At 67.9% G+C, this 26,089-nt stretch overlaps 3 protein-coding genes across 3 annotated transcripts; all 3 read left to right on the top strand.

The window, feature by feature from the left end:
* Positions 1-1,368: 1,368 nt before the first annotated feature.
* On the top strand, positions 1,369-1,805 carry NOP10 (NOP10 ribonucleoprotein). Its single transcript, XM_075080527.1, has 2 exons — positions 1,369-1,492; positions 1,614-1,805. Exons 1-2 carry the CDS (start codon positions 1,439-1,441, stop codon positions 1,752-1,754), a joined length of 195 nt encoding a protein of 64 aa, XP_074936628.1. The 5' UTR covers positions 1,369-1,438; the 3' UTR covers positions 1,755-1,805.
* Positions 1,806-3,688: 1,883 nt separating this feature from the next.
* LOC142051394 (solute carrier family 12 member 4-like) lies at positions 3,689-11,487 on the top strand. The gene is made up of 16 exons (XM_075080532.1): positions 3,689-3,963; positions 4,022-4,117; positions 4,506-4,652; positions 4,947-5,088; positions 5,166-5,268; positions 5,353-5,451; positions 5,523-5,642; positions 5,720-5,824; positions 6,056-6,224; positions 6,879-7,074; positions 7,438-7,591; positions 8,345-8,477; positions 8,918-9,007; positions 9,163-9,245; positions 9,691-9,809; positions 10,610-11,487. The coding sequence occupies exons 1-16, from the start codon at positions 3,727-3,729 to the stop codon at positions 10,693-10,695; spliced, it is 2,079 nt and encodes a 692-aa protein (XP_074936633.1). The 5' UTR covers positions 3,689-3,726; the 3' UTR covers positions 10,696-11,487.
* Positions 11,488-14,580: 3,093 nt separating this feature from the next.
* LOC142051398 (antigen WC1.1-like) lies at positions 14,581-25,372 on the top strand. The gene is made up of 16 exons (XM_075080533.1): positions 14,581-14,695; positions 14,788-14,840; positions 16,849-17,404; positions 18,047-18,355; positions 18,542-18,886; positions 19,600-19,926; positions 20,013-20,327; positions 20,684-20,998; positions 21,463-21,525; positions 21,609-21,920; positions 22,261-22,296; positions 22,571-22,714; positions 23,848-23,943; positions 24,382-24,465; positions 24,681-24,833; positions 25,154-25,372. The coding sequence occupies exons 1-16, from the start codon at positions 14,581-14,583 to the stop codon at positions 25,336-25,338; spliced, it is 3,408 nt and encodes a 1,135-aa protein (XP_074936634.1). The 3' UTR covers positions 25,339-25,372.
* Positions 25,373-26,089: the final 717 nt, after the last annotated feature.

Here is a 26,089-nt window from a genome sequence, read left to right as displayed (position 1 = left end):
CCCCCACTGCGATGATTTTGTCGCAGGGCGGGGCCCTCCAAGCCGCCTCCGGTGGGTTCCCCCCCTTTTAATGGGAGGTGTCGGTTGGGGGAAAAACCCCTCACTCTCCACGGCTGTCCCGTCTTCCGCCAGCACCAGTGCCACGAGCGGCCCCAGGCTCAGCACCTCCCCCACCTGCCCGCGGGGGGGGCAATTAGGGGGTCCTGGGAGCATTTTTGGGACCCCCCCAGGGCAGGTCAGAGGACCCCGGGCATGAGGGGGTGATGCAGGGGTAGTCAATGGGAGGATTGGGGTGTTGTGGGGATAATGGGCGTGGAGGGTGTTTGGGGTCCCAAGGGGTAATTGAAGGCGAGTGATTGCTGGGGGGTTTTGGGGAGCGGGGGCCTGTTGGGGTGTTTGGGTTGAGTGGGGACACCATGAGACAGCACTGGGGGCAATTATGGGGGTCCGAGGTGTGATTATGGGGCCGCCCTGGGGACAAGCACATGCCATGGGGGGGAAACTAGAAAGCTGGGGGATCCTTGGGTTTTGAGGGTCCCGGGGGGTCCCAGCCCCTCACCTGCTGCTGCAGCTCCTGCAGGCTGGTGGCCACCACCCCCCGGGGCCGCCCCCGGCGCCGGTCGCACACCCAGAAGGGCCGGGGCTGGGGGGCTGGGGTGGGCCAGGCCTGACAGGCCACTGCCCTGGGGGTGGTGTGGGGTAGGAATGGGGCTGCCCTGGCGGGGCCAGCCCCACCCCCATCCCTGTGTCCCCCAATCCATGAGCCAGCCACCCCTGTAGCCCCTCGCCCGCAATGTGTTGGCCCCCATAACCCACATGGCAGCCGCCATAGCCCCCCACAACCAACACGGTGGCCCCCCCAGCCAAGACAGTGGCTCCCCATAGGCCCCACAGCCACGACGGCAGCCCCGGTAGCCCCTCACAGCCAAGAAGGTGACCCCACAGCCCCCCCAGCCGACACAGCAGCCCCCACAGCCAAGATGGTGGCCCCTCTGTAGTCCCCCCAACCACCATGGCAGCCCCCACAACCAACACAGTAGTCCCCCCAGCCAATGTGGCAGCCCCTGTAGCCCCTCACAGCCAAGATGATGGCCCCCCTGTAGCCCCCCACAACCACCATGGCGGCCCCCACAGCGAGCCCAGTGGCCTCACCGCAGCATGTCCATCCCGGGGTGAGGGGGGTAAAGTCCAAACTCTGCCGGGCGGGGCCGGGGCGGCCGGAAAAACCCACAAAAACCGTGAAACGACGTCGGCAGCGACATCATTAACGGGGGTGTGGGGGTGTGTGTGCCCCCCCCCCCGAGTGCCTGGGGCCCCTCGACCCCCAGGACTACATTTCCCATCGCCCCCGCGCCCGCCCGCCTTCCTGGCCCCGCCCCTTCGGTGGCCCCGCCCCTCCCCTTCCCGTGGTGCCCTGCGCGGTGGGGGCGGCGGCGCCATGTTCCTGCAGTGCTACAGCGACGAGCGCGGCGAGCGCGTTTATACCCTGAAGGTACCGGGGGGTAGGGTGGTGGGGTGTGCGGCAGGCGACCCCGGGAGGGCCCAGGGAGGGCTCCGGGGGTCACGGCTCGGCCCGGCCTCACTGTCCCCCACTTTCCCTTTTCCCCCCGCAGAAGGTGTCCCCGGCGGGGCAGCCCACCCGCTCGGCCCACCCGGCCCGGTTTTCGCCCGACGACAAGTTTTCCCGGCACCGCCTGGCCCTGAAGCGGCGGTTCGGCGTCCTGCCCACCCAGCGGGCCCGCCCGGTCCTCTGAGGGAGGCCCCGGCCCCGGCCCCGGCAGCGCAATAAACCCCTTGAGACGGAACCGGCTCCGCGTGGTGTGGGGGGGAGGGGGGGCGGGGGGGACGGGGGACACCGACGGACCGCGCTTGGCGACGTCCCCTCGCGGCTGAGCTCCGCCCCGCCGCCAAAGGCACGCCTACACCGCCCCCCTGCCCCGCCCCCTCCCAAACCCCGCCCGCCCCGGCCCCGCCCCTGCGGCACTCCACCCCTGCGGCGGCGGCGGCGGCGCGCGCCCGCCCCTCCCTCCCTCCTCCCCCCCTCCCTCCTCCCCTCAGGTAACGCTCGTAACGGTCGTTCCCGCCCTTTCCATGCGCGCGGCGGGTTTTAGCCGCAAAAAACGACGGGGAAAGGCGAGGTTTGGCCCCAAAACGGGGAGGTTGGGTTGGGGGTGCTGGGGAGCGGCTCGCGGTGGCCCAAAAAGGGGGGGTTTGGCAACAAAAGGGGGTGGTCTGAGAGGGGGTCTGGCTCCGGGGGGGACACGACCCTGAAATCGGGGGATTTGGCCTCAAAACGGTGGGTTCGTGTCCTGTCTGCCCCCCCACCCGGTGCCAGGGTCTGGGGGTGCTGCCCCCCGAGCGGGGCTATTCCCTCACGGTGTGGGTTGGGCAGAGCGATGCCCCCAAAACGTCCCGATTTCAGCCCAAAACAGCAGTCTGGGGTGCCCTAGGGCGTGGCAGGGCAGGCTGCCCCACAAAAGTGGCACTTTTTCCCCTCAGAATGACAGTTTTTCCTCAAAGCAGCTGTTTTTCCCCTCAGAATGGCAGTTTTCCCCCCAAAGCAGGAGTTTTCCCGCTCAGAGTGGCAGTTTTTCCTCAAACCACCAGTTTTTCCCCTCAAGAATGGTGGTTTTCCTCCCAAAGTGTCAGCATTTTCCCCGCAAGGCAGCAGTTTTTCCCCTCAGAAGGGCAGGTTTCCCCCCAAAGCATCAGTTGTTCCTCCCAAAGCGTAATTTTTTTCTCCTCAGAATGGCAATTTTCCTCCCAGAGCAGTTTTCCCCCCCAAAAGCGGCAGTTTTCTCCCCAAAGCAGCAAATTCTGCGCTGAATTGGTCATTTCTGCAGCAAACTCTGGGTTTATTGCTACAAAGTGGCTGTTTTTCTCCAAAAATGACTTTTTTTTTTCTGCTCCAGGATTGCTTTTCTTTCCCGGCGAGGTGGGGAATTTTCGTGTGATTGGGGATTTTCCCTCCAGGGTGGGAGGTTCCTTCCCCAAAAATGCCTTCACCTCCCCCAAAATGGGTTTTCCCTCCCTCAAAAATTCCCTTTTTCTACCCCCAAAGTAATAGATTTTTGTGGTAAAACAGAGGGTTTTGCCAAAAGGCCTTGACTTCTGCCATGAAGCAGCGGTTCCTCCCCCAAAGGCAATTTTTTTCCCCAAAGCAGTGGTGTTTTCTCCCAAAAAGCCTGTCTGGGGAAGGGCTGGGGGCCGGGGGCCGGACGCCCGCCCGCTCGGGGTGCGTCGCCTGGGCGCGAGAGCAGCCAAGGACCTCCACGGGCACGGCAGGGCTCGGCCGGGGCGCGGGGCCGGGCGATCCCCCGGCGGCCCCTTTTCTCCGCTCCGGAACGGCGCGTTTTCTCTGAAAAAAGGGCTACTTCCTCTGCCTAAAACAGGCTGTTTTGCTTTGCTCAGAAATGGCTAATTTTGATCAGAAATGGCTACTTTTGGTCAAAAATGGCTACTTTCACTCAAAATTTAGTTATTCTTCTGCACTCAACAATGGTGTTTTTTTTTCTGTGCTCAAAAATGGTTATTTTCTCCACTCAAAAAATTTTTTTTCCTGTTTGGCAGCCCCCGTTTTCTCCCAGCAGCCCCCGTTCGCCCCAAACCCCCCTTTCCCAGCCGAAGCCGCCCGCTGTGTTTCCCCAACCTGCCGCCGCCCCCGCAGGACCCGCCGCTGCCGCCCGCGCCCGGAGCCTCCTCGGGGCTGCCGCTGCCGCCGTTGCCATGGCGATGGCGGCAGGGGCGGGGCCGCGGTGGGGTGGGGCGGAGCCCTCAGAGAGCAGCCCCAAGCCGCCCTCCCCCTCCAGCTCCTGCCCGCCCTGCTCCGACACAAGCCCCACCCCCTCCGACGAGGCCACGCCCCTGCCGCCCCACCACGCCCCACCGCGGGGCGGGGCCGGACCTCGCCACACCCCTGCGCTGCCTGCCCCGCCCTGCGACCACACCCTGGCGCTCTTCGAGGTGAGGCCTTTGCCGTGCCACGCCCCCAGCCCCGCCCCCCGATCCCCGTGCCCCGCAGGAGGAGCTGGCCACCCGCCCCCGCGTCCCTGCCCTGCTGCGCCGCATGGCCCCCTACAGCGCCCTGAGCCCCAACAGCGATGACGGGCGCGCCCCGGTGAGGGACCCCCGGTGCCGGGGGGGGGCCAGGGGACTGGGAGGGGGGACCTTGGTGTCTGGGACAGGGGGCCCCAGTATCAGGGGGGGAATCACAGCATCCAGGAGGGGGGACCATGGCGTCTGGGAGGGGGGATCCCAGCGTGGGGGGGAACCAAGGGTCTGGGGGGGGGCTTGGTGTCTGGGAGGGGGGACCCCAGTTTTGGGAACCCCAGTATCCAGGAGGGGGGACCTTGGTGTCTGGGGGGGGTGCCCCAGCGTCGGGGGGGGAACCAGGGGTCTGGGGCGTACCTTGGTGTCTGGGAGGGGGGACCCCAGCATCTGGCATGGGGCACCACGGTGTCGGGGTGTCCCAGCCCCCCGCGTGACACCCCACTGTGTCCCCGCAGGGGCGGGCGCTGGGGGCGCTGTGGGGCGTGGCCGCCCCCTCCCTGCAGACGCTGCTGGGGCTGGTGCTGGTGCTGCGCCTGCCCTGGGTGGTCGGCACCGGCGGGGTCCTGCAGGCTGGAGCCATCGGCCTCCTGCTGGGCGCCTGCGTGAGTGGGGCGGGGCGGGGTGGGGCCGGGGCGGGGCACCACCTGCGGCTGCAGGCCTGGGGCCAGGGATCACGCCCTGAGTCACCTCTGCAGTCAGGGGTGGGTGATGTCCTGGGGGTGCAGCTGGGGTCAGGGGGCGCAGCCGGTGTCACAGGTCACGTCCCAGGGTTGTACCTGGGGTCAGGGGTTGCGGGTGAGGCCTGGAGTCAAGCCAGGATCGTGCTTGGTGGCACAGGGGAGGGGTCAGGGTCACGGGGTCAGGGGTCACGGGGTCAGAGGTCATGTCTCCCCCAGGTGGTGCTGACAGATGTGTCCCTGAGCGCCATTGCCACCGACGGCCTCGACCCTGGTGAGGGGGGGCACCTGGGGGGGGCGGTGTGGGGCAGCCGGCTGCTGCGGGGGCTGGCGCGCACCCCTGCCCTGCCCCTACCCCACGTGAGTGCCCCCCGGGGCCACGCCCCACCGCGCCCCCTGGCGCCGCGCCCCCCGCGCCTGACTGCGCCCTCGCTTCCCCGCTGGGGCGGGGGCGGCTCTGGCCCCTGGCAGCGACGGCGGCGGTGGCCGAGCTGGGCGTCCTCCTGGGCTCCCTCGACCTGCTGGCGCCCGTCCTCTCCGTGTGCGGTGACGCGCCCCGACGCCTCGGCCCCGCCACGGCCCCACCACGGCTGTGCCGCGCCGTCACCGCGCCTCCCGCCCGCAGGTTCTGGCTGACCACGTACCTGGGGGTGAACCTGGCCTGCGCCCTGCAGGGGCTGCTGCCCACCCCCGGCTGGAGCCCCCGCTGCCGCCTCTACCACTGGTGAGCCCCGCGGCCTCCGGGACCAGGGGGGACCATCCCCGGCACCCCCCCTGACGTCCCGCTCCCCCCAGGGCGGTGTCGCTGGCCGGGGCAGGGCTCTGCCTGGGGCTGATGCTGGTCACCTGCTGGTACTGCGCGCTGCTGGCCCTGGGCATCGGCGCCACCGCCTACAAGTACCTGGAGTACCGCGGGTGAGCACGAGGAGGCGGCCTGCGGGGGTCCGGCGCCCCCCGTGCGCCTCCCAACGCCTCCCCTCCCCCCACGACAGGGCGCAGAGCGAGCGGGGGGAAGGGCTGCGGGGTCTCTCCCTCAGCGCCGCCCACTTCGCCCTGCTGCGGCTGGAGAACGGGCAGCCCCCCGCGCCCAGCTGGAGGTGAGCGCCCCGCGTGCCATGGGGCCTGCACGCCGTGGGGCCTGCTGTGGGTCCTGCACACCGTGGGGTCCTGCTGTGCGCCCTGCCATGGGTCCCGCACACCGTGGGTCCCACCTGCCGTGCGCCCCACCATGGGTCCCGCTGTGTGCCCTGCCGAGGGTCCCCCACACTGTGGGTCCCACCCGCCGTGGGTCGCGCCGTGGGTCCCAGGCAGGCGCCTCCCCCTCGCAGGCCGCAGCTGCTGGTGCTGCTGAAGGTGGACGAGGAGCTGCGGGCGACGCAGCCCCAGGTGCTGGCCCTGGCGGCGCAGCTGCAGGCCGGGAAGGGGCTGACGGTCGTGGGCTCCGTCATCCCCGGGGAGCTGCCGCAGGACCTGCCCCGCGCCCGCGCCGCCGAGAGGGTGAGCCCGGGGGCTGGGGGGCCGCGGGGCGGGGTCCCTGGGGGTCCCTATGGGTCCCTATGGGTCAGGGGCCCTATGGGGCTGGGGGAGCTGGGGTGGGCTGGGTCCTTATGGGTCAGGGTCCTTGGGGGGGCTGGGGGGAGCTGGGTCCCTATGGGTTGGGGGGGCTGGGGGGGAGCTGGGTTCCTATGGGTTGGGGGGGCTGGGGGGGCCGGGGGAGGCTGGATCCCTATGGGTCAGGGAGCTGGGGGGCCGGGGGGAGCTGGGTCCCTAGGGGTCAGGGCCCTGTGGGGCTGGGGGACCTGGGGTGGGCTGGGTCCTTATGGGTCGGGGTCCTTGGCGGGGCTGGGGGGAGCTGTGTCCCTATAGCTCAGGGTCCTTGCAGGGGCTGGGGGGAGCTGGGTCCCTATGGGTCGGGGGGCTGGGTCCCTATAGGTCAGGGTCTTTGGAGAGCTGGCAGGGCCCTGGGGGGCTGGGGGTTCCTGCAAAGGTGGGTTCCTGCAGGGTTGGGTCTCTATAGATCTGGGTGCTTATTGGGGGGCTGAGTTCCTATGGGTAAGGGTTGCTGTGGGATGGGGCCCCCAGGGGTCGGTGGGTCGCTGTGGGTCAGGGTCGCTGTGGGTCAGGGCCCACCCTGACCCCTCCCTCCCGCAGGCGCTGCGGGCGGGGCTGGCGGGGGCGGGGGCGCAGGGCTTCGTGCAGGTGCTGGTGGCGCCGGCGCGGGGGCTGGGGCTGGCGGCGCTGGTGCAGGGCTGCGGGCTGGGGGCCCTGCGCCCCAACACCGTGCTGCTGGGCTGGCCCCACGGCTGGCGCCGCCGCCACGACCCCACCACTGCCCGCAGATTCGTCGGTACGGGGGCGCGGGGGGTGGGGGGGGGCTCGGGGGGGATGTGGGGAGCGGGGGGGGCTGGGGGCGATGTGGGGTGCATAAGGGGTGGGGGGGAACGGGGGGATGTGGGGGGGATCGGGGGCACAGGGGCAACCTGGGGGGGATGTGGGGGGGCACAGGAGGGACTGGGGGGTCATGGCGGGTGGGGGGCACGGGGAGCACAGGGGAGACGTGGGGGGATGTGGGGGCACAGGGGGGCGTGGGGAAGAGGGAGGAGGTGGGGGGACACGGGGGGCAGGAGCGGGGGCAGGCATGGGGACACGCAGGGGCCCAGGGCTCCCCGCGGGGGGTCCACGCCCCCCGAGCCCCCCCTTGTCCCCCCAGAGCTGCTGCACGTGGCGGGGGCCGGGGACCGGGCGCTGCTGGTGGCCAAGGGGCCGCTGGGGGCGGGGGCGCCGGGGGGGACCCTGGACGTGTGGTGGGTGGTGGGCGACGGGCACCTGCTCACTCTGCTGCCCCTGCTGCTGCGGCAGCACCCTGTACATGGGGCAGGGGGCTGGGAGGGGCTGTGGGGGGCTGGGGTGGTGGGGCTGGGGGGACTTCGGGGTGGTGGGGTGCTGGGGGCTGCTGTGGGATGGGTGGGGGTATTGGGGCAATGGGCACTGTGGGGTGCAGTGGGGTGCCGTGGGGCACAGGGGGTGCTGTGGGGTGGGTGTGGGGGCTATTGGGGTCAGTGGGGCGCAGGGGGTGCTGTGGGGTGGGCGTGGGGGCTATTGGGGTCAGTGGGGTGCCATGGGGTGCAGGGAGCGCAGTGGGGTGGGCGTGGGGGCTATTGGGGTCAGTGGGGTGCTGTGGGCACAGGGGGTGCTGTGGGGTGGGCGTGGGGGCTATTGGGGTCAGTGGGGCACCATGGGGCGCAGGGGGTGCTGTGGGGTGGGTGTGGGGGCTATTGTTGGGGTGCAGGTGGGTGCTGTGGGGTGCAGGGGATGCTCAGGCTTTGTGGGGCTTGTGCTGTGGGGTGCCGTGGGTTGGTGGCCATGGGTTGGTGGCCGTGGGGCGCGCAGGTCGGTGGCCGCATGTGGGGTGCCGTAGGGGTGCTGTGGGTCGGTGGCTGCATATGGGGCACTGTGGGTCGGTGGCCGTGGGGCGCCGTGGGTCAGGTGCTGTCGGTGGCCGCAGGTCGGTGGCCGCGGGTCAGTGGCTGTGGGGCACTGTGGCTCGGCGGCTGTGGGTCGGCGGCCGCGTGTGGGGCGCCGTGGGGTGCAGCGCCGAGCGCGCCGTGGGTCCCGCGGGCGTGGCAGGGGTGCCGGGTGCGGCTGCTCGCGGTGGCACTGCTGGAGGACAGCAGCGTGCGGCTGTGGCGGCTGCTGGAGGCCGTCGCCCGCCGGAGGGGGCTGCCCGCCCAGACCCACGTCGTCGACCTGGTGAGGCCCCCGCTCCCCAGGGGCCCCCCACACCCCTGGGGACACCCACACTCCCCAGGGGCCCCCCCACACCCCCAGGAACACGCCCACGGGGGCGCCCCCACACCCCCGGGGACACCCCCACACCCCAGGGGTTCTCCAACACCCCCACACCCCCGGGGGCACCCCCAGACCCCCAGGGGCTCCCCCTCACCCCCGGGGACACCCCCACACCCCAGGGGCCCCCCCACACCCTCTGGGTGCCCCCTCACCCCAGGGGGCGCCCCCAGACCCCCAGGGGCTCCCCCTCACCCCCGGGGACACCCCCACACCCTCTGGGTGCCCCCTCACCCCAGGGGGCGCCCCCACACCCCCAGGAACACCCCCACACCCTGGGGGCACCCCAGGGGCCCCCTGGAGCCCCGGGTACCCCCCAGCGCCCGGGTGCCGCCGCCCCGCAGCACGACGGCGACGTATTGGCCTACACCTACGAGCGGACACTGATGATGGATCAGCGCTCCCAGATGTTGCGCCAGATGCGGCAGGCGCAGGTGGGAACGGGGGTCCGGGGGGAGCCGCGCGGGTGTTGACGGTCGCGGCGGCCCCGGGGAGGTGCGAGGTGACGTGCTGCAGCGGGGGTGACGTCACGAGGTGTGATGTCACGAGGCGCGATGTCACGAGGCGTGACTCGGCGATGGTGTCGCAGGGAGGCCCCGCCCCATCACAGGCCCCCAGTGCGGCGGAGGAGGAGGAGGAGGAGGGGGGCACCCCCCGCCGCGGCCCCAGCCCGTGAGTGCCACTGGGGGGACTGGGAGGCACTGGGATGTACTGGGGATCGGCAGGGCAGCACTGGGGGTCACTGGGGTGATGCTGTGGGCCGTGGTGGGGGGCTACGGACCATACTGGGAATCACGAGGGGGGCACTGGGGGTCACTGGGGTGATGCTGTGGGCCGTGGTGGGGGGCTACGGACCATACTGGGAGTCACGAGGGGGGCACTGGACCGTACTGGTTTGGGGCTGTGGGACATGCCGGTAGTGATGGGGAGGTCTGGCCCATACTGGGAGTCATGGGGAGGCACTGGTCTGTACTGGGGGGAGTGGCAGGGCGCTGGGCGGTGCTGGGGGGTGCGGGGGGGCACTGGTCTGTACCGGGGGGGGAGCGGGCAGTGTGGGGGGGCGCGGGGGGCACTGGTGCGTACTGGTGCCACTGGTGGTGAGCGGCGGCGCCCGCAGGGTCAACGTGCGGCGCATGCACGCGGCCGAGCGGCTGAACGAGGCCGTGGGGGCGCGCTCGGGGGGGGCGCGGCTGGTGCTGCTCGACCTGCCCCGGCCCCCCCGGCCCCTCGACAACTGTATCCTTGGGGGCAATGGGGAGGAACTGGGGGGGAAATGGGGGGAAATAGGGAGGAAATGGGGGAAATGGGGGGAAATGGCTGGAAATTGGGGAGAAATGGAGGGAAATGGGGGGGAAATAGGGAGAAATGGGGGAACTGGGGCAAACTGGAGAAATGAGGGGAAATAGGGGGGAACTGGGGGGAAATTGGGGGGAAAAGAGGGGAAAAATGGGGAAAACCAGGACAAAAACAGAGGAGAAATGGGGGACACGGGGAAAATGGGGAACTGGGAAATGGGTGAACTGGGAGGCGTGAAAACGGGGCAAAAATGGGGGAATATGGGAAAAGCAGGATGAGGGAGGGGTGGGGCACAGATGGGGGAAACAGGGCAAAACTGGGAGGCAATGGGGAAAAGAGGGGAGGAGAAATGCGGAGGGGGAGAGAAAAGTGGGGAGCTGGGGTGAAGCGGGGCACAAACCGGGGCAAGGCAGGCAAAAATGGGCAAAACGCAGGGTCCGGGCTTCTGTGGAACGGGGGCAAAACCCCCAACCCCGGGTTGGGGCAAAGCTGGGCTGGAACTGGGGCAAAATGGGGGTCAGTGAGGGGAGTTGGGGGCACTTGGGGGTCAGTTACAGGGAGAGGGTCGGCACTTGGGAGGCAGTGGGGGCACTGGGGGGCAGCCGTGGGGCAGGTGTAGGGTTGGGGGGCAGTTACGGGGAGGGGGCGGTACTGAGGGAACTTGGGGGGCACTGGGGCACCTGGGGGGCACTGGGGGAACTTGGGGGGCAGCCGTGGGGCAGGCCCTTGACGTGGGGCAGACCTGGAGTTCCTGGAGGTGCTGACAGAAGGCCTGGGGCCGGTGCTGCTGGTGCGGGGGGGTGACGGGGACGCCCCCGACCCCTGAGCGCACCAGTACGGCCCAGTACGGGCCCATCGCCGCCAGTACGATGCCAGCCGGAGACGCAGCTCTTCAAGCACGATACCAGTACGGGCCCAGTGCTCCCAGTATGGGCCCAGTGCTCCCAGTATGGGCCTCAACGCCCCACGTATGATGCCAGTCTGGGCCACAGCTCTCCGAGCGTGATCCCAGCATGGGACCAAACACTCCCAGTATAGCACCAGTGCTCCCAGTGTGATACCAGCCTGAGCCGCAGCTGTCTGAGTCAGATCCCAGTACGGACCCCGGCCTTGCCAGTATAGCACCAGTGCTCCCAGTGTGATGCCAGCCTGAGCCGCAGCTGTCTGAGTCAGATCCCAGTACGGACCCCGGCCTTGCCAGTATAGCACCAGTGCTCCCAGTGTGATGCCAGCCTGAGCCGCAGCTGTCTAAGTCAGATCCCAGTACGGACCCCGGCCTTGCCAGTATAGCACCAGTGCTCCCAGTGTGATGCCAGCCTGAGCCACAGCTGTCTAAGTCAGATCCCAGTACGGACCCCGGCTTTGCCAGTATAGCACCAGTGCTCCCAGTGTGATGCCAGCCTGAGCTACAGTTAAAGTAAGATCCCAGTATGAGCCCCGCTGTTCCCAGGACAGGCCCAGTGCTCCCAGTATAGGGCCCAAGACTGCCAGCGCCCTCCCAGCGCACCTCCCGTGCGCTCCCAGCGCTCCCACTGCGGGTCCCAGCGCTCCCAGTACACGGCTCCAGCAGGGCCGCGGCACTCCCAGCGCACACCACTAATAAACGGTTTCCTCTCCACCGGGCTTGGGCGCCTTCTTGGGCCGAGTCCCCAAAACCCCGGGATTCCCCCCAAAACACCGTCACCAGCCCGGTGGCACCTTCATTTTGGGGGGGGGCACATGGGACGGGACACTCGGGCCACAGGGTCCCCAACCACCGCCTGGGGGGGTGACGTGGGGGGGTGACATGTGGGGGGACACGTGGGTAGGACACACTTGTGGGGGGACCCCCCGAGGGGCCGGTGACCCACAGACGATCCCCCCGGAGAAGGGCCCAGCAAAGGCGTTTGCCGACACGGCCGTGGCGCTGCCGGCACCCCGAGGTGCCGTGGCCACTGTGGTGCCCCCGCCGCCACCCTGGGCGCCTCCCCCTGGTGTTTCTCCCCTGGCGTTTCTCCCCTCCGCGTTTCTCCCCCCGGCGTTTCTCCCCCCGGCGTTTCTCCCCTCGGCGTTTCTCCCCCCGGCGTTTCTCCCCCCAGCGTTTCTCCCCTCGGCGTTTCTCCCCCCAGCGTTTCTCCCCTCGGCGTTTCTCCCCCCGGCGTTTCTCCCCTCTGCGTTTCTCCCCTCGGCGTTTCTCCCCCCGGCGTTTCTCCCCTCCGCGTTTCTCCCCTCTGCGTTTCTCCCGTCGGCGTTTCTCCCCCCGGCATTTCTCCCCTCTGCGTTTCTCCCCCTGGCGTTTCTCCCCTCCATGTTTCTCCCCTCTGCGTTTCTCCCCTCCGCGTTTCTCCCCTCTGCATTTCTCCCCCCGGCATTTCTCCCCTCTGCGTTTCTCCCCCTGGCGTTTCTCCCCTCCATGTTTCTCCCCTCGGCGTTTCTCCCCTCCGCGTTTCTCCCCTCTGCGTTTCTCCCCCTGGCGTTTCTCCCCTCCGCGTTTCTCCCCTCCATGTTTCTCCCCCCGGCGTTTCTCCCCTCCGCGTTTCTCCCCTCCGTGTTTCTCCCCCTGGCGTTTCTCCCCTCCGCGTTTCTCCCCTCCGTGTTTCTCCCCCCGGCGTGTCTCCCCTCCGCGTTTCTCCCCTCCGCGTTTCTCCCCTCCGCGTTTCTCCCCTCCATGTTTCTCCCCCTGGCGTTTTCCCCCTGGTGTTTCTCCCCTCTGCTCCATCGCTTCACATGCTGTGCCGTGCTTGCGGTCAGGTAGTGGCGGGCCCTAGTTTAGTTGTTATTTCCCCTGTCCCACCTTACGCCGTTGCTTTTAAGACGCCCCTTCTTGGGCTGCCTTGGCGAAGCTGCGATGCCGTCCCGAAGGGGTCTCCGCGGGTCGTGCACCCCCTGCTTTTAAAATCCTCATTAATTCTCTGTCCCTGTTGTTTAATTTCCCACTTACCTCCCTGCCCGCTGTTGCCTTGTGAACGCTCCGCTGCCCTGCTTGGGTGCCCTGCGCGCTCGTAGGGTTAGGGTCAGGCTTCCCCCCTGTGCCCGAGGGTCTCCCTGAGCACCGCCTCGCATCGGCCCCCTGCCTCGGGCAGTCGTTCTGGCCTCACCTCCGGCTCACTTGCCCCGGCGGGTCAGCGTCGCCCTCACGTCTGTCCGTGTTCAGATCCCCTCCGAGCGCCTCATTCTGCCAGCGATCCCTCCACTGCCTCTACGTCCATGGTCCCACTGCCTCCGGAGCCCCCTCGCTCCCGCCTTGACGGCTGCTGGGGCTGTGCTTGTGCCCTGGAGGGGATGCAGGGACGCCCGACTTCTGCATCGTGTCCCGGGGCCGCCTCCAGCGCTCCCCCCTTCTCACACGGTGCCACCTCCCGAGGCTGCCCTCGTGCCACGGCGCTCTCTTCGGGCGCCGCAGCCCACGCGGCTCCCTCCTTCCTCCCTGGTGGCCTTTCCTGGTTCTGCCTGGCGCCTCCACAGCACTCATGTCGTCCCCTGCGCTCGCAGGGCCCCTCTGTTCAGTCCCCCGTCCCCTGGGGAAAGCTGTAGCCTGACCAAATCCCTGCCGGGCTTCCTCCTTGTGTGCCCGAGCGCTCTGTGTCTCTGGCCCCTTTGGGACCCCTCTTGTGGCGTCACGACGCCTGGCGGCGCCGTTGAGGTTGCGCTCCGCACACTTCCAGCTTTGCAGCGCACCCCGCGCCCCCCTCGCTCCCTCTGGAGGCTTCCCGAGTCCGTATCTGTGACCCAGCCCCGTCGGTCTGTCCCCGCTTCCCTCCAGCCGAGCCTCTGCTCGCTCCCTGCTCCCTGATGATGTGTTTACTCTGTCCAGACGCCCTCAGATCCAGCCATCGTGTCCCTGGGCGCCTTTCTGTCCCTCCACCTCCCTCGTGCCTCCCGGCCACGATGCCTCCCGAGACCTTCCCTGAGCTCCGCCTGCACCTTGTGGCTGTCCCTGCGCCGCCGGCAGCGTTTCCCTGCGCCACCAGCCCCGACCTGCTCCCTGCGGCTCTGCCTTGCTCCGGCTGAACCTCCGCCGACGCCGCAGGGCAGCCCGCCCGCTTCCGTCTGGCCGCTGGTACCGTGGGCGAGCCACCCCCGAGAGACGGGGCGCCGCGTGTGTTCGATTAGCGCCAACCCAGACCCCTTTCCTTTTGGTCGCGTGCTGTTTGATGTCGTAGTATTGCGCCTGAGCTGAGGGACGGGATGCCCTGGCCATCGGCGCCGTCCATTTAGTCGAGGACAAACGGTCCTTCTGGAAGGAAACGAAGGCGAGCTGGCGAGAGAAAATAGCCTGGAATTGTCCCTGGGCGACGCGACCGTGGGCGGGTAGAAAGGGCGGGGGGCTCCGTCTGAAGGACCGCCGGGGGCCCCGGAGAGGGGGAGGCCGCGCAGGGGGAGCCGTGGTGGGGCCGAGAGGGGAGCCGCGGTGCCCGTGGGCAGCCCGCGTAGAGCAGAACGAACGCGTGTTAGCTGGGCGGCACGTGTCTGGCGCTGCTGCTTAAACGCAAGGAGGCGACCGGCTTCGGGGCGCCTGGTTTGCGGGAAACCCCCGAGCGCCCAGGCCTGCGCAACCCCGGACAGGGTTAGCACCGTCCCTGCGGAGCGCGTGGTCGCGGAGTCGTCGCCACCGGGTGGTGAAGCGCTTTTCGGGCAGGGGTGCCCCAGAGGCACCGGCTGTCGGCTGCTGCGGGGGTGGGGAGGGGCTGGGAGATGCAAAACGCTGTCCCGGGCAGGGAAGGTGTCTGTGATGTGGGAGGCCGTGAGAGAGATCACGGACGCTGCTGGACGGGCATTGGAACCTGGTGCTCAGGACGGACGGACGCGGCTTCTGTACCGAGATCTCAGCAGCTCCGTCTGGAGCTGTCAGTGGAGTGGAGGAGTCAGGATGGGGAAGGGTCGCTCCTTTCTGGGTGTTATTCAGGAGCCTGTTGACTTTGTTTTCTTGTTGCTGCAGGTTTCCAGCGGGGATCAACACAGAAGGGAGGAGGGGAGCAGGAGCAGAGTGTCGTGAGAAGGTAGGCGGGCACGGGACGCGCCGTGCGAGCAGCGGCGTGAGTAGCCAGCGCTCTGGCGCGAAGGCGTGAAGCGGCCCCGGAAGCTACACAAAGCAGGACGCCTGCCCGAGTCGTGGCGCCGGCGAGCGATGAACAGAGACCGCGGCGCTTGTTTCGGAGGCGCGGAGCCGTGTGAGCGGGCGGCCGGGCTGGGCGCGAGCGGCCGCTCTGAGCAGGCGGTGCTGAGGTCGCTGCTTCCTCAGTCGCCTGCCGTGCCTGAGCCGGCGACGGGGCAGCCGGCACGGGTCCTGGGAGCGCCCTTGCGGTGTCGGCGGTGAATGAGTACCTGACGGGCCAGGGAACAGGTACGCGGCGGGCGGAGGTGCTGTGACACCACCCTCGGCGGAGCAGCGGGTGGGCCAGGGGTATGCACAGGGCTGTGCAGGAGCTTGTGCTCCCACGGGTGCTGGCGCAGCCGTTAGGCAAGGAGCGGGCGTATGGCTTGTGCGGGTGCTGCTGACGTCATCAGAACAGCGTTTCGACCCCACCCAAATACAGCTTTTTGGAGGAACCGTGGTCAGCAGGAGCCCAGCACACACACACACGCGCGTGTGACGGTAGCTCCTGAGCAGAGGGCGATGGCAGCGGGAGGGGTGCGAGGTCGCCGTCAGCACAACCCGTGAGCACGCCGGGGCAGCACGAGGAGGGTGTGAGGTCACGTCACCGACGGCACCCCATGGCCGTGGGGTGCGGCGCAGAGCGGCGTCAGAGGGGCACCCTGGGGCACGGGGGCTGTGACGCCGAAGGAGCAGCCCCAGCTGGAGCGGTCGGGTGGGGGGTGGCTCGGGGGCACCGCAGAGCCGTGTCTGGGCACGGTGCCCAGGGAAACCACAGACATCCTGCCCGGGTGCTGCGGGGGGAGCACGGCGAGCGCTGCGGGGCCACGTGGGCTGTGGTTTGTGCACCTGCAGGCTCCAGCTCCCGATCCACTCGCGGGGAGTAACGGCCCTTGGGTGACAGGCTGAGCCAGGGGCACGTCTGGGCCCCTGGGCTGCACGTCTGCTGCCAGGGCAGGGACACGATCCCAGCTCCAGCTCCCGTGAGGGACCCGCCGTGGGGGTCCCCAGGGAGCGATGGCCGAGCCAGCCCTCCTGGGACTGAGCTCTCGCCCTGGCCGAGGCCTTTCCCCAGCTGCTGCCCCCAGCACAGCGGGGTCTGCAGCAGGGGCTGTTCCCTTCCCACCCCGACACAGGCCCCAGTGCAGTCCTGGCTCTGCACTTCCCATGGCTCGGGGGCAGCTGGACACTCGCCTCTTGGGCTCTGGGATGAGCCCGCCGCGGAAGATGCTCCGTGCCCCAGTCCCCACAGCAGGGTGCAACGGGGGGCAGACCCTTCCCCCCCCCACACCCCACTTGTCCCGTGACGATCCCCTGCCGCAGCCACCAATGACACCCACAGCGGGACACGTATGTCCCTCATATATGGTGATGAACGGCGCTGGAGAAGTTCATTGGAGGGCTGGGCTGTGTCGGAGGGCAGACAGCTCCTGATAATGTCTAAAAAGGTGCTGCTGCTTCGACTGGCTCCTCCCGCCGGGGGGCCGGCACCTGCAGAGATATATCACCCCCTCATTGCCTTTGTCCCCATGAGCCCCCAGCAGCCTCAGGGAGCGGGGTGCAGCAGGGCTGTGCCAGCAGGGCAGGAAGCTCAGGATGGGCACAGAGGGACTCGTGTCTCCTCGGGTGCTGTGGCTGGTCCTGTGGGTGCAGCTGTGCAGGGGTAGGTGCCGGCTTCCTTGTCCCACCGACAGGGCCATGGGGACCCCTCTGGGAATGGGGTTTCTTTGCAGGTACCTCTGAGATGAGGGGCCGAAGCCTCCTAAGTCGCTTGAACTTGTGCCTCTCCCCGTGCCTTTCTGGGTGGGAGATGGAGGGGGGCCCAGGGCTGTACAGGGGTTCTGGGCTGGCGAGGAGACGGTGCCCTGACGGGGCCAGGCACGGTGCGCGGGTGGGCATGGGCAGGGGGCCATTGGGGTGGGAGGAAGCGCCGCGGGCTGTGGGTCGGCGAATGGCCCAGCAGGTCTGCTGTTGGGCACCCCCAGCCCTCTGCAGCCTGTGGGGAGAAAAGGGATCCCCCCTCCCCCACCCGGGGACAGCGTGGGAGGGGGAGGGATCCCACCCAGGTGCCTGGGCAAGGGGGACCCCCAGACCTGCAGTCTGGGGCTCGGCACGCTCCTGACCGTTCCCGTGTTGGTGTTTGAAGGGGCCGAGGAGGTGAGGCTGCAGGATGGTCCCTCGCGCTGTGCTGGAAGAGTGGAGGTGAAACGCCAGGGCCAGTGGGGGACCGTGTGTGGTGACTCCTGGGGCATGGATGATGCTGCAGTGGTCTGTAAGCAGCTGGGCTGTGGGTCTGCTCTTGAAGCTCCTCAGTATGGACAGTTTGGGCCCGGATCTGGCCCCATTTGGATGGATGACGTTGGGTGTCGTGGCACCGAGTCTGCCCTGTCTGACTGTAGACACCGCGGATGGGGTCAGCACAACTGTGCTCACTATCTTGATGCTGGAGTGAGATGTACAGGTCAGGGGCCAGCCCGTTCCTCACCTTCGTGGTTGGGGTGGGGGAATGGGCCTGCGGAGCCCTCAGGGGAACAAGGGGGTGCTGGAGAAGGGCCTGGTGTGGCCGGTCACACTGAGCTGGGACGTTCATTGCTGGTTCCCCCGGTTCCCGAGCAAAGCCCGGCGGGAACCTGCCACCGCCTGAGCCCTGCCAGGTGTGGCTCGGCCCACCCTCCGTGGGTGCCAGGGGCTGGGAGATGAAGGCCCACCCTGCCCCGCAGGCTCTGTTGGTTCCCAGCTTTGTGCCTCTGCTCACACAGGAGCTGCATGGCAGCACGGAGACCCTGGCTGCCCCACGCCAGCGGCACTGAGAGCAGCTCACGTGGGCGCCACAGCCCCAGGGAAGGGCCCAAGGTGGCCAGGGGCTGCTGGGTCGTGTTCCCTGGCAGACACGGGTCCCCCAGAGCAGAGGAGCAGCTCTGAGGGGAGGAGCACTGGGCTTGGGAAGAAGAGCAGGGTGTCCCAAGGCCATCCGCACCCACTGGGAGTGGCTGGGAGGGTCGTGGGACCCTCCCACTTGTAACAACCTTGGATATGAGGTGAGATGGGATCAGGTAACTGCCAGAGGGCTCTGGGAACCCATGGGGGTCTTTGGTTGCTCCAGGATTTGTCCAGCTGGTTGGAGGGGACAGCCCCTGCTCAGGACGAGTGGAGATCCGTGATGGGAACCAGTGGAAAACTGTCTGTGACTCAGACTTTGGTCCCCAAGCCGCCGCCGTGGTCTGCGGGGAGCTGCAGTGCGGCGCACCCCTGCCTGTCCCTGTGGCACCTCCCTTTGGAAAAGGGGATGGTCCCATCTGGGGCAGAGAGCTGCAGTGTGTGGGGAGTGAAGCCTCTCTCGCCTTCTGCCCCATGGGATCCCCCCGGGACCAGCCTTGCACCCACGCTAACGCTGCTGGTGTCACCTGCACACGTAAGGACTCGGTGGGGTGTTGAACGCTGAGTGTGAGCTGGGGCGGGGGAGCAGGACAGGGACTGCGCCGTGCTGGGTGTGGTGACAGCAGGGGTGACGTGGCTGTCGGCAGCCCTAGAAGGCTGCAGGAGCAGGGGAAAGGAAGGCTGTCGCTCTGGTCCCTCCTCTGGCTGTGGAGGGTGCAAGAGCACCAATCCACCCTCCCTCATCTTCCTCTGTCCCCAGCGTTCAGGCTGGTGAATGGCAGCACACCTTGTGACGGGAGGGTGGAGGTCCAGGTGCTGGGGACCTGGGGCACCCTCTGTGCCTCCCGCTGGGACCCCCCGGACGCCCACGTTCTCTGTCGTCACCTCGGCTGCGGGTTTGCTGAGTCCATTCCCAGGGGAGGGCATTTTGGGAGAGGCACCGGCCCCATCTGGAGAGACTCGTTCCACTGCGATGGGACTGAAGCCCACCTGGGACTGTGCCCAGTGACGGCCCTGGGGGCCCCTCCGTGTGCCCATGAGAACGACGCTGCTGTCATTTGCTCAGGTGAGTGCTGGGAAAACGCTGCGCTAACTCCATTTGCCCCTTGGGTGTGACGTGGCCACCCAAAGCAGGGAACCCCATGGGAGCTCCAGGGTGAATTTATCCCTGGAGAAACCCCGGCCTCACCAGGAGCTCTGGAGAGCTCTGTCCGCTCAGAATGGCGGCTCTGATGTGGGAGAGCGGAGCACTGAACCGGGTGAGGGGCCACGGCCAGGCCTGGGCTACCCCACTCTCGTGGTGCGGGACAGGCCACGGACAGGGAGGTGGGGCTCAGCTCCATCCCTCTGGCTGCGGACAGCCCTGCCCCAGCCCCAGAGAGTCCCACAGAGCCCAGTCCCACACCTGCAGGGGCTGTCCAGGTGCCCGCAGCAGCAGCAGCAGACCTGGGGTGTGAACTGCGGCGTGGGGCTGGGCTTTGCCCTGGCTTCTGGTCGGCACAAGTCCCAAACATCTCCTGTTTGATCCGAAAGGCCCCCGCACTCTTCCCCCTCAGCAGGGACGTGTTGGGTGGCTCTGCCCCACCAAGAGCAAAGAGAGCATCTTCCTCGGGGACTGGGAGCCAAGGCTGCGGAAACGTGCTCCTGGAGCTCGCTGCAGAGGGCTGGGGGCAGGCGGGTGGGCTCCGGGTGTTGTGAGGGCTCCGGAGCCTGGGCAGGCGCCCCCAGTTTCTGGGCTGCCCGGTGTCGCTGAGGGCTGGGCACGGCTGCTCCCCCCAGGTCCAGCCAACGCCACGTCCCTGCGGCTGGTGGGTGGGGAGAGCCGGTGCGACGGGCGAGTGGAGATCTTCCAGGGTGGAATGTGGGGCAGAGTCCTGGATGACCAGTGGGACCTGGCGGAGGCCCGCGTGGTGTGCCGGCAGCTGCGGTGCGGAGGGGCAGAGACGGCCTACAACCCCCCGAAGCCTCAGAGAGGGACGGGTCCCGTGGGGCTGCGAGGGGTCCGGTGCGCGGGGCACGAGGCCGGGCTGACCCTCTGCAACACCTCCGTGCCTGAGAACGCCCTGGCGGCAGGGATTGCAGAGGACGTGGGGGTCACTTGTGAGGGTGAGTGGTGCTGCAGGGGCCCTTCCAGGCTCTGGGCCGGTGGGCACCAGCCCCCCAAGAGCAGCAGGGGTTTCTTCCCACTGCAGGGAGCCGGCAGGTCCGGCTGGTGAACGGCCCCGGGCGCTGCGCCGGGAGAGTGGAGATCTACCGCCAGGGCAGCTGGGGGACCATCTGCGATGACGGCTGGGACCTGCCTGATGCCGCCGTCGTTTGCCACCAGCTGGGCTGCGGACGGGCGGTGGAGGCGGCTGTCGCTGCTCATTTCGGCAAAGGCTCCGGTCGCATCTGGCTGGATGGTGTGAACTGCTCCGGGGCCGAAGGTGCTCTCTGGGACTGCCCAGCACAGCCCTGGGAGCAGCACGACTGCGCGCACAAGGAGGATGCAGGAGTCGTCTGCTCAGGTCTGTGCTGGGAGCTGTGGCGTGAGCCCGGTGCCCCCGGGAGGCCGGGACGAGGGCAGAGCCGGCAACGGCTGAGGCCGTCCCGGCTGCCTCTGAGCCCCTGCCCGAGGCTGTCCCAGGGGCCGCCCCGGTGCGGGTCCCCTCAGCGCCACCGGGGTTCCCTGGGGAGCTCAGCCGTCCCCGGGGGGTAGCGGGGAGGGCAGGGCGTCTGCTCGTCGGGGACTTGTCCCACCACGTGGGTGCAAGGGGGACTTGCTGGCCATGCCTTTGCCTGGCTGAGGGCCGGGCGGGCGCAGGGGCATCCCCGCTCCCGCAGCCCCGCACCAGCCTGCTCCCTTCGGGGCCTTTCCTCTCAGAGTTCATGTCCCTGAGGCTGGAACACAGCAACGACTGCTCCGGGTACCTGCAAGTCTATTATAACGGGACGTGGGGGAGCGTTTGCTCCAACTCAATGACTCTCCAAACGGTGTCGCTGGCATGCAAGGAGCTGGGCTGTGGGGACGAAGGGACGCTGGATTTACAACTGCTCTCCGGCAAGCTGTCTGGCACTGCCTGGCTGGATCGTGTGCAGTGTGGGGAGAAAACCAGCTCCTTCTGGCAGTGTCCCTCCAATCCCTGGAACCCGGAGTCCTGCGATACCCTGCAGGAGAAGACCCACATCACCTGCAATGGTAATTGTGAGCTACCTGGGCAGCAGCGCTCCCCCAGCTCCTGCTCCCTGCTGGGCAGCGTCAGAGGCAGAGACAGCCCACGGGGGCTTCTCCTTTCTGTGCCAGAGCCTGCTGCTTCTGGGGACACAAACGGGCCCCAGGCACGCCCCAGCAGTTGCCAGCTGGGCTCTCGGCAGCTCCCAAGGGAGGCAGAGGTGTCTCCAGGCAAGGTCTCAGAGGAGACCAGCCACGGCTCCAAGCAGCGGCCCCTCCATGGACACCCTCCTGCTGCTCTGTGAGCCAGGGCCCCTTTGGGGCTGAGCAGTCAGGGTCCCCCATGTTGCCGTGTGTGTACCCTGGACGACCGGGGCTCAGCTGCTGCCGTCAGCGAGGTTGCATGGGGAGGCGTGAGGAGAGCTCAGCCTCACGCTCTGCTGCGCGACCCCCTTGCAGCAGCCCCCTCACCAGAGCATTTCCTTCTGCAGGGAGACGACCAGAAACACCCCCGGCCCCCGGGTCCAAGTGCCCCAACGCCACCACCTGCACAGGTAGCTGCTCCTCTGCACGCCCCTCTCGCCTGTCAGGGCTCTGCCTGCTTCCCGGTGCCCTGGGAGCTCCCGGCCTTCTCCAGACAGGGAGAAGATTCGTGCCGTGGGAGGAGCGGACGGGTGCTCGGGCAGAGTGGAGATCTGGCACGACGGCTCCTGGCAGAGGGTGTGCGACAACTCCTGGGACAAGCAGGAGGCCGAGGTGGCGTGCAGGCAGCTGGGCTGCGGCTCCGCCCTGTATCCCCTGGACAACGCTGCCTTTGGGAAGGGGACAGGCCCCGTCTGGCTGGAGCGGGTGTATTGCCGGGGGACGGAGCTGTCTCTGCAGCACTGCTCTGCCCGGCCTCGGGACAGCAGTACCTGCCAGTATAAGGACGCTGCCGTGAACTGCTCAGGTGAGCGGAGGGGCTGAGACCCCTGCAGAGCGTGGGAGCCTGGTGCTGAGTGGGAAGCTGCCTCTGTGGGGCTGGATGTCTCCAGCCTCTGCCCCCAGGGCTCTGCAGCCCCCAGGGACATCTCCTGGGCTGCCTGCGCCATCCTGCCCGATACCCAGCGCAAGGCCCTGGGCGCTGCCGCAGCCGCCCTGAGCAGCCCAGCAGGAGGGGCGGTCTGGGTGGGGTGTGCCGGGGGGGTTTGCACGCACGTGTGCGCACACGAACGTGGCGTGTCGGAGGAGGGTCCCTGGTGGCTGCACGCCCATCTGCTCAGCCCAGCTCTCCTCCTCTTCCTCTGCAGCAGCACCCAGCACGACAGCACCAACCCCCCGAGCAGGTAACCTGTCCTCCCTGCCAGCACAGGGTCTTCCTGAGGCCGGGCTGTGACCCACAGCTGGGGGGAAGGGGCTCCTTGTCGGGGTGTGAAACTCCCAAGAGGAGGCAGCGGGGTCACGGTGGAGGGTGTCATTTACCCTGCAGGGTGGGAGCTTCCCCATCACTCACTCCCTGGGGTCCCCGACTCCTGGTGTAATGGGGACCAGGGCTGGGGTGTCCCAGCCCCACACCTCTCCCAGGCCTGGTGCTGCCCTTTCTGTGTTCCTGCCCAGCAGATCCCACCCGGGGCCCTCCGACCAGCAGCAGCAGCAGCAGGATCTCATTACCCATCATCATCTGCATCATCCTGGGAGCCCTTCTCTGCCTGCTCCTGGCCCTCCTGGCTGGGCAGGCGCGAAGCGCCAGGGCTGGGCGCAGGGGTGGGTCCTGCCCCCGCGGTCCCGGGGGAAGAAGCCTCCTGGCAGGGCCAAGGGTGCTCTGGGGACTGGTACAGGCAGGGCTGGGGGGAGAAGAGCGCGTGCTGCCTGCATTCCCTTGTGCTGACCCGCTGACTGCCCGGCCACGGGCCACCAGCAGCGAGGGGCAGAGAGACCCCAGGCCTGGGGGGTTAGGGATGGGGCGAGGAGAGAAATAGTCACAGAGGAGGCCAAGCTGAGTGGTGTGGTGGACACACCTGGGGGACGGGATGCCGTTCAGAGGGACCTGGATAGGCCTGAGAAGTGGGCTCGGGTGAACCTCGTGGGGTTCAACAAGGCCAAGTGCCAGGTCCTGCACCTGGGTCGGGGCAACCCCCAGTATCAGTAGAGGCTGGGGGGTGCAGGGATTGAGAGCAGCCCTGTGGAGAGGGACTTGGGGGTGCCGGAGGGTGAGAAGCTGGACGCGAGCTGACAATGTGCGCTCGCAGCCCGGAAGGCCAGCCCTGTCCGGGGCTGCATCAGAAGCAGTGGGGCCAGCAGGGTGAGGGAGGGGATTCTGCCCCTCTGCTCCGCTCTCGTGAGACCCCCCTGCAGCGCTGCGTCCAGCTCTGGGGTCCACGGTACCAGAAGGACGTACGTGGACCTGTTAGAGCAGGCCCAGAGAAGGGCCATGGAAATGATCCGAGGGATGGCACAGCTCTCCTATGAGGACGGGCTGAGAGAGTTGGGGTTGTTTGGCCTGGAGAAGAGAAGGCTCCGGGGAGACCTTCTCGTGGCTTTTCAATGCCTAAAGGGGGCTTAAAAGAAAGATGGGGACAAACTCTTTAGCAGGGACTTTTGTGATAGGACAAGGGTTTTAAACTAAAAGAGGTTGGATTTAGACAAGGTATTAGGAAGGAAACCTTTACAGCGAAGGTGGCGAAACATTGGAACAGGTTGCCCCGAGAAGCTGTGGGTGCCCCGTCACTGGACGTGCTCACAGTCGGGTTGGACGGGGCTCTGAGCAACCTGAGCAAGTTGAAGATGTCCCTGCTCATTGAGGGGGGGTTGGACTAGACCTTTAAAGGTCCCTTCTAGCCCAAACCGTTCTGTGATCGATTCTGTGATTCCTGAGGCAGTTCTGTGTCTGCCTGCAGGCTCTGAGAGAGCTTGGGAGCCCTTCCCTGATGCTGTGTACGAGGAGATCGGTTACAGCCAGGCATGGGAGAAGCAGGCGAGGTTCAGCGGCAAAGGTGGGTGTGGGTCCCTCATGGGGGGCACATCTGCAGGGCTCTTTCCCCTGGCCTCCACCCAGGGCTGACCCACTGCAGCCCCCTGCCCGTGGTCCCTGCAGTGCTGTGGGGTCTGAGGGGAGGGCAGCCAGGTCCTGGGCCTGGGAGAGGGGAAGGAGAGGCGCCTCCTTCCCACCAGCTCTGCCCATCACAGCTGGGGATAGCCCCTCTCTGCCTGCCCCCGCACCCCTCTGTGACACCTGGGGGATGAGGGATGGGGCTGGCCCCAGGCGCCTCTGGGAGCCCCTTTGAGACAGGGTTGGTGCCAGGGGCGCAGGGGGCGTCCTGAGCCCTCCCCCAGTCAGCCCGGGTTCCGCGGGTGCCCCGTCCCCAGCAGCACTGACCACAGGCTGGGCCCGCAGAGCGCACGCCCGTAACACCCGCTGCGCCTCTCGCCAGGCTCCTATCCAGGGGGGTCCCTGACAGAGCTGCGGCCCCACGCCGGGGACAGCGAGGAGGAGGGTGGTCCGCGTCCAGCGCCAGGTAAGACGGGCAGGAAGGGGTTGATCTCCTGTGCCTGCAGGCATATGATGGACAGCAGCCTCCCTGGGTGTCACCGTCAGAGTTGGGGAGGACACGGGGGAGTCTCCTGCGGTGCTGCCAACGCCAGTGTCTGAGCCCCGTGTCCCTGCACGTCCCCCATCCTCTGCCCTGCAGGATGTATCTTCTCACAGCCACCAACTCCCCTCACGTTTCAGGTGTCCCTGTCCTGCCCGGAGGTGACCCAGCGAACGGCTATGACGATGCCGGGGAGGTTTCCGACCCTGGGGAGGATCGTGCCCCTGGGCAGGGAGACTGGGAACTGCCCAGGGCGCCAGAGGAGGGGGCGGGGCCCGGGGATGCACCTGGAGGTGAGGGGGAAGGATAGCGCTGCCGGTTCCTGGGGTGCCATCCCTGGTGCGGGATGAATCGCTGCTGTACTGGGAGAGCCCGGCTTCCTGGGGTGGGGGAACCTGCCGCAGGAGCTTCCCTTGGGGTCTGGGGATGGGAGGGGGAGCCGAACACCTCGGGACCGGTGAGGAGACAGGAGGGAGGTGATGTACGGAGCAGGAGGGGCACCCCACGGGGCGAACACGCAAGGGCCTGCCTTGCTGCTTGCAGGGGCAAACCTGCACTCCCAGAGAAGGGCTGGGCCCCTGGAGCTAAGGGGATGCCTGGTCCCTGTCCGCAGAGAGCACGGGCTATGACGATGCTGAAGAGGTGCCTCTGGCACATCCCCCTGAGGACACGAAGGCTGCACCCCCAGAGCTCGGCACAGAACAGTCCCTGAGCCCCGGGGCAGGAGAGCCCGTCCCTGCTGTCGAGCTGGGTGCAGCCTGGAGGGAGGAGAGGACTGTGCAGCTGGGAGAGCCGTGAGCACCGGGGAGCCCTCTCCCTTTTCCCACAGGCAGCAGAGACCACTGGGCCTTTCCTCGGGTTTTATTCTCGTTGTTAGGCTGGGCCTCGGGATTTGTTCTTATTAAAAGCCTTTGGGGGTTTGAGCCAGGGCTGGCACTTGCCTGCCCAGGTCTCGGGGTGTCTCCCCGAGGCCGACTGGGGGGAGCAGGGCACAAAGACATGGTGGCGGGGAAGGAGCACGTCTCGGGGATGGTGGGCTCAGGGTCAGGCTGTGAGAGCCCATGGCCCCTGGGCCATATTCCTGTCGTCTCCTGGGTGCCCAGGGAGCCTCTGCAGAAAGCAGCACTTGAATCCCCCTGAGATGGGGGAGGTCAGTGCTACCCCTCCACGGGGGCCTGATCCTGGAACAGGGCTGCACCACACAGCGCTGCCCCTTCACCGTCCCTCCAGGGCAATGGGGCAGGAGGAGGCTCTGCTGCGGGCACTGCTCCCACACTCTGACCCACACTGGGGCTGATGGGGAGGAGGAAGGCCCTGAGCCTCCTCTGCCACCCAGGGCTCCAGCCCTCTGTGCCACATCATCCCCCACTCCGCAGCAGGAGCAGATCAAGAGGGCGAGGGAAGTGCCCTCCCTGGGCTGGGGGGCCCGCGGGCTCTGACGGCACCCCAGGGTGTGCGGAGGGGGGGGCACGGGGGCAGAAACCTCACACCCCCCTCCCCCTGCAGCCCCCTTCCCGCCAGCATCCCTGGAGGTGGGTGAAGGGCAGGC

Source organism: Phalacrocorax aristotelis, unplaced genomic scaffold (assembly GCF_949628215.1).
Source record: "Phalacrocorax aristotelis unplaced genomic scaffold, bGulAri2.1 scaffold_36, whole genome shotgun sequence".
Lineage (NCBI taxonomy): Eukaryota > Metazoa > Chordata > Aves > Suliformes > Phalacrocoracidae > Phalacrocorax > Phalacrocorax aristotelis.
Note: the sequence above shows the minus strand (reverse complement) of the source record. Positions and strands in the feature narration are given on the sequence as shown.

Excerpts from the sequence above, each read along its gene's own strand:
- NOP10 (XM_075080527.1), top strand. The coding sequence starts at position 1,439 with ATGTTCCTGCAGTGCTACAGCGACGAGCGCGGCGAGCGCGTTTATACC. Across the intron at positions 1,493-1,613 it reads AGCGCGTTTATACCCTGAAG|AAGGTGTCCCCGGCGGGGCA; the intron begins GTACCGGGGGGT and ends TTCCCCCCGCAG.
- LOC142051394 (XM_075080532.1), top strand. The coding sequence starts at position 3,727 with ATGGCGATGGCGGCAGGGGCGGGGCCGCGGTGGGGTGGGGCGGAGCCC. Across the intron at positions 5,089-5,165 it reads TGCCCTGCCCCTACCCCACG|CGCTGGGGCGGGGGCGGCTC; the intron begins TGAGTGCCCCCC and ends CCCTCGCTTCCC. Across the intron at positions 9,810-10,609 it reads CCCCCGGCCCCTCGACAACT|ACCTGGAGTTCCTGGAGGTG; the intron begins GTATCCTTGGGG and ends GACGTGGGGCAG.
- LOC142051398 (XM_075080533.1), top strand. The coding sequence starts at position 14,581 with ATGTGGGAGGCCGTGAGAGAGATCACGGACGCTGCTGGACGGGCATTG. Across the intron at positions 18,887-19,599 it reads CGCTGCTGTCATTTGCTCAG|GTCCAGCCAACGCCACGTCC; the intron begins GTGAGTGCTGGG and ends TGCTCCCCCCAG. Across the intron at positions 22,297-22,570 it reads AGCACCAACCCCCCGAGCAG|ATCCCACCCGGGGCCCTCCG; the intron begins GTAACCTGTCCT and ends CCTGCCCAGCAG.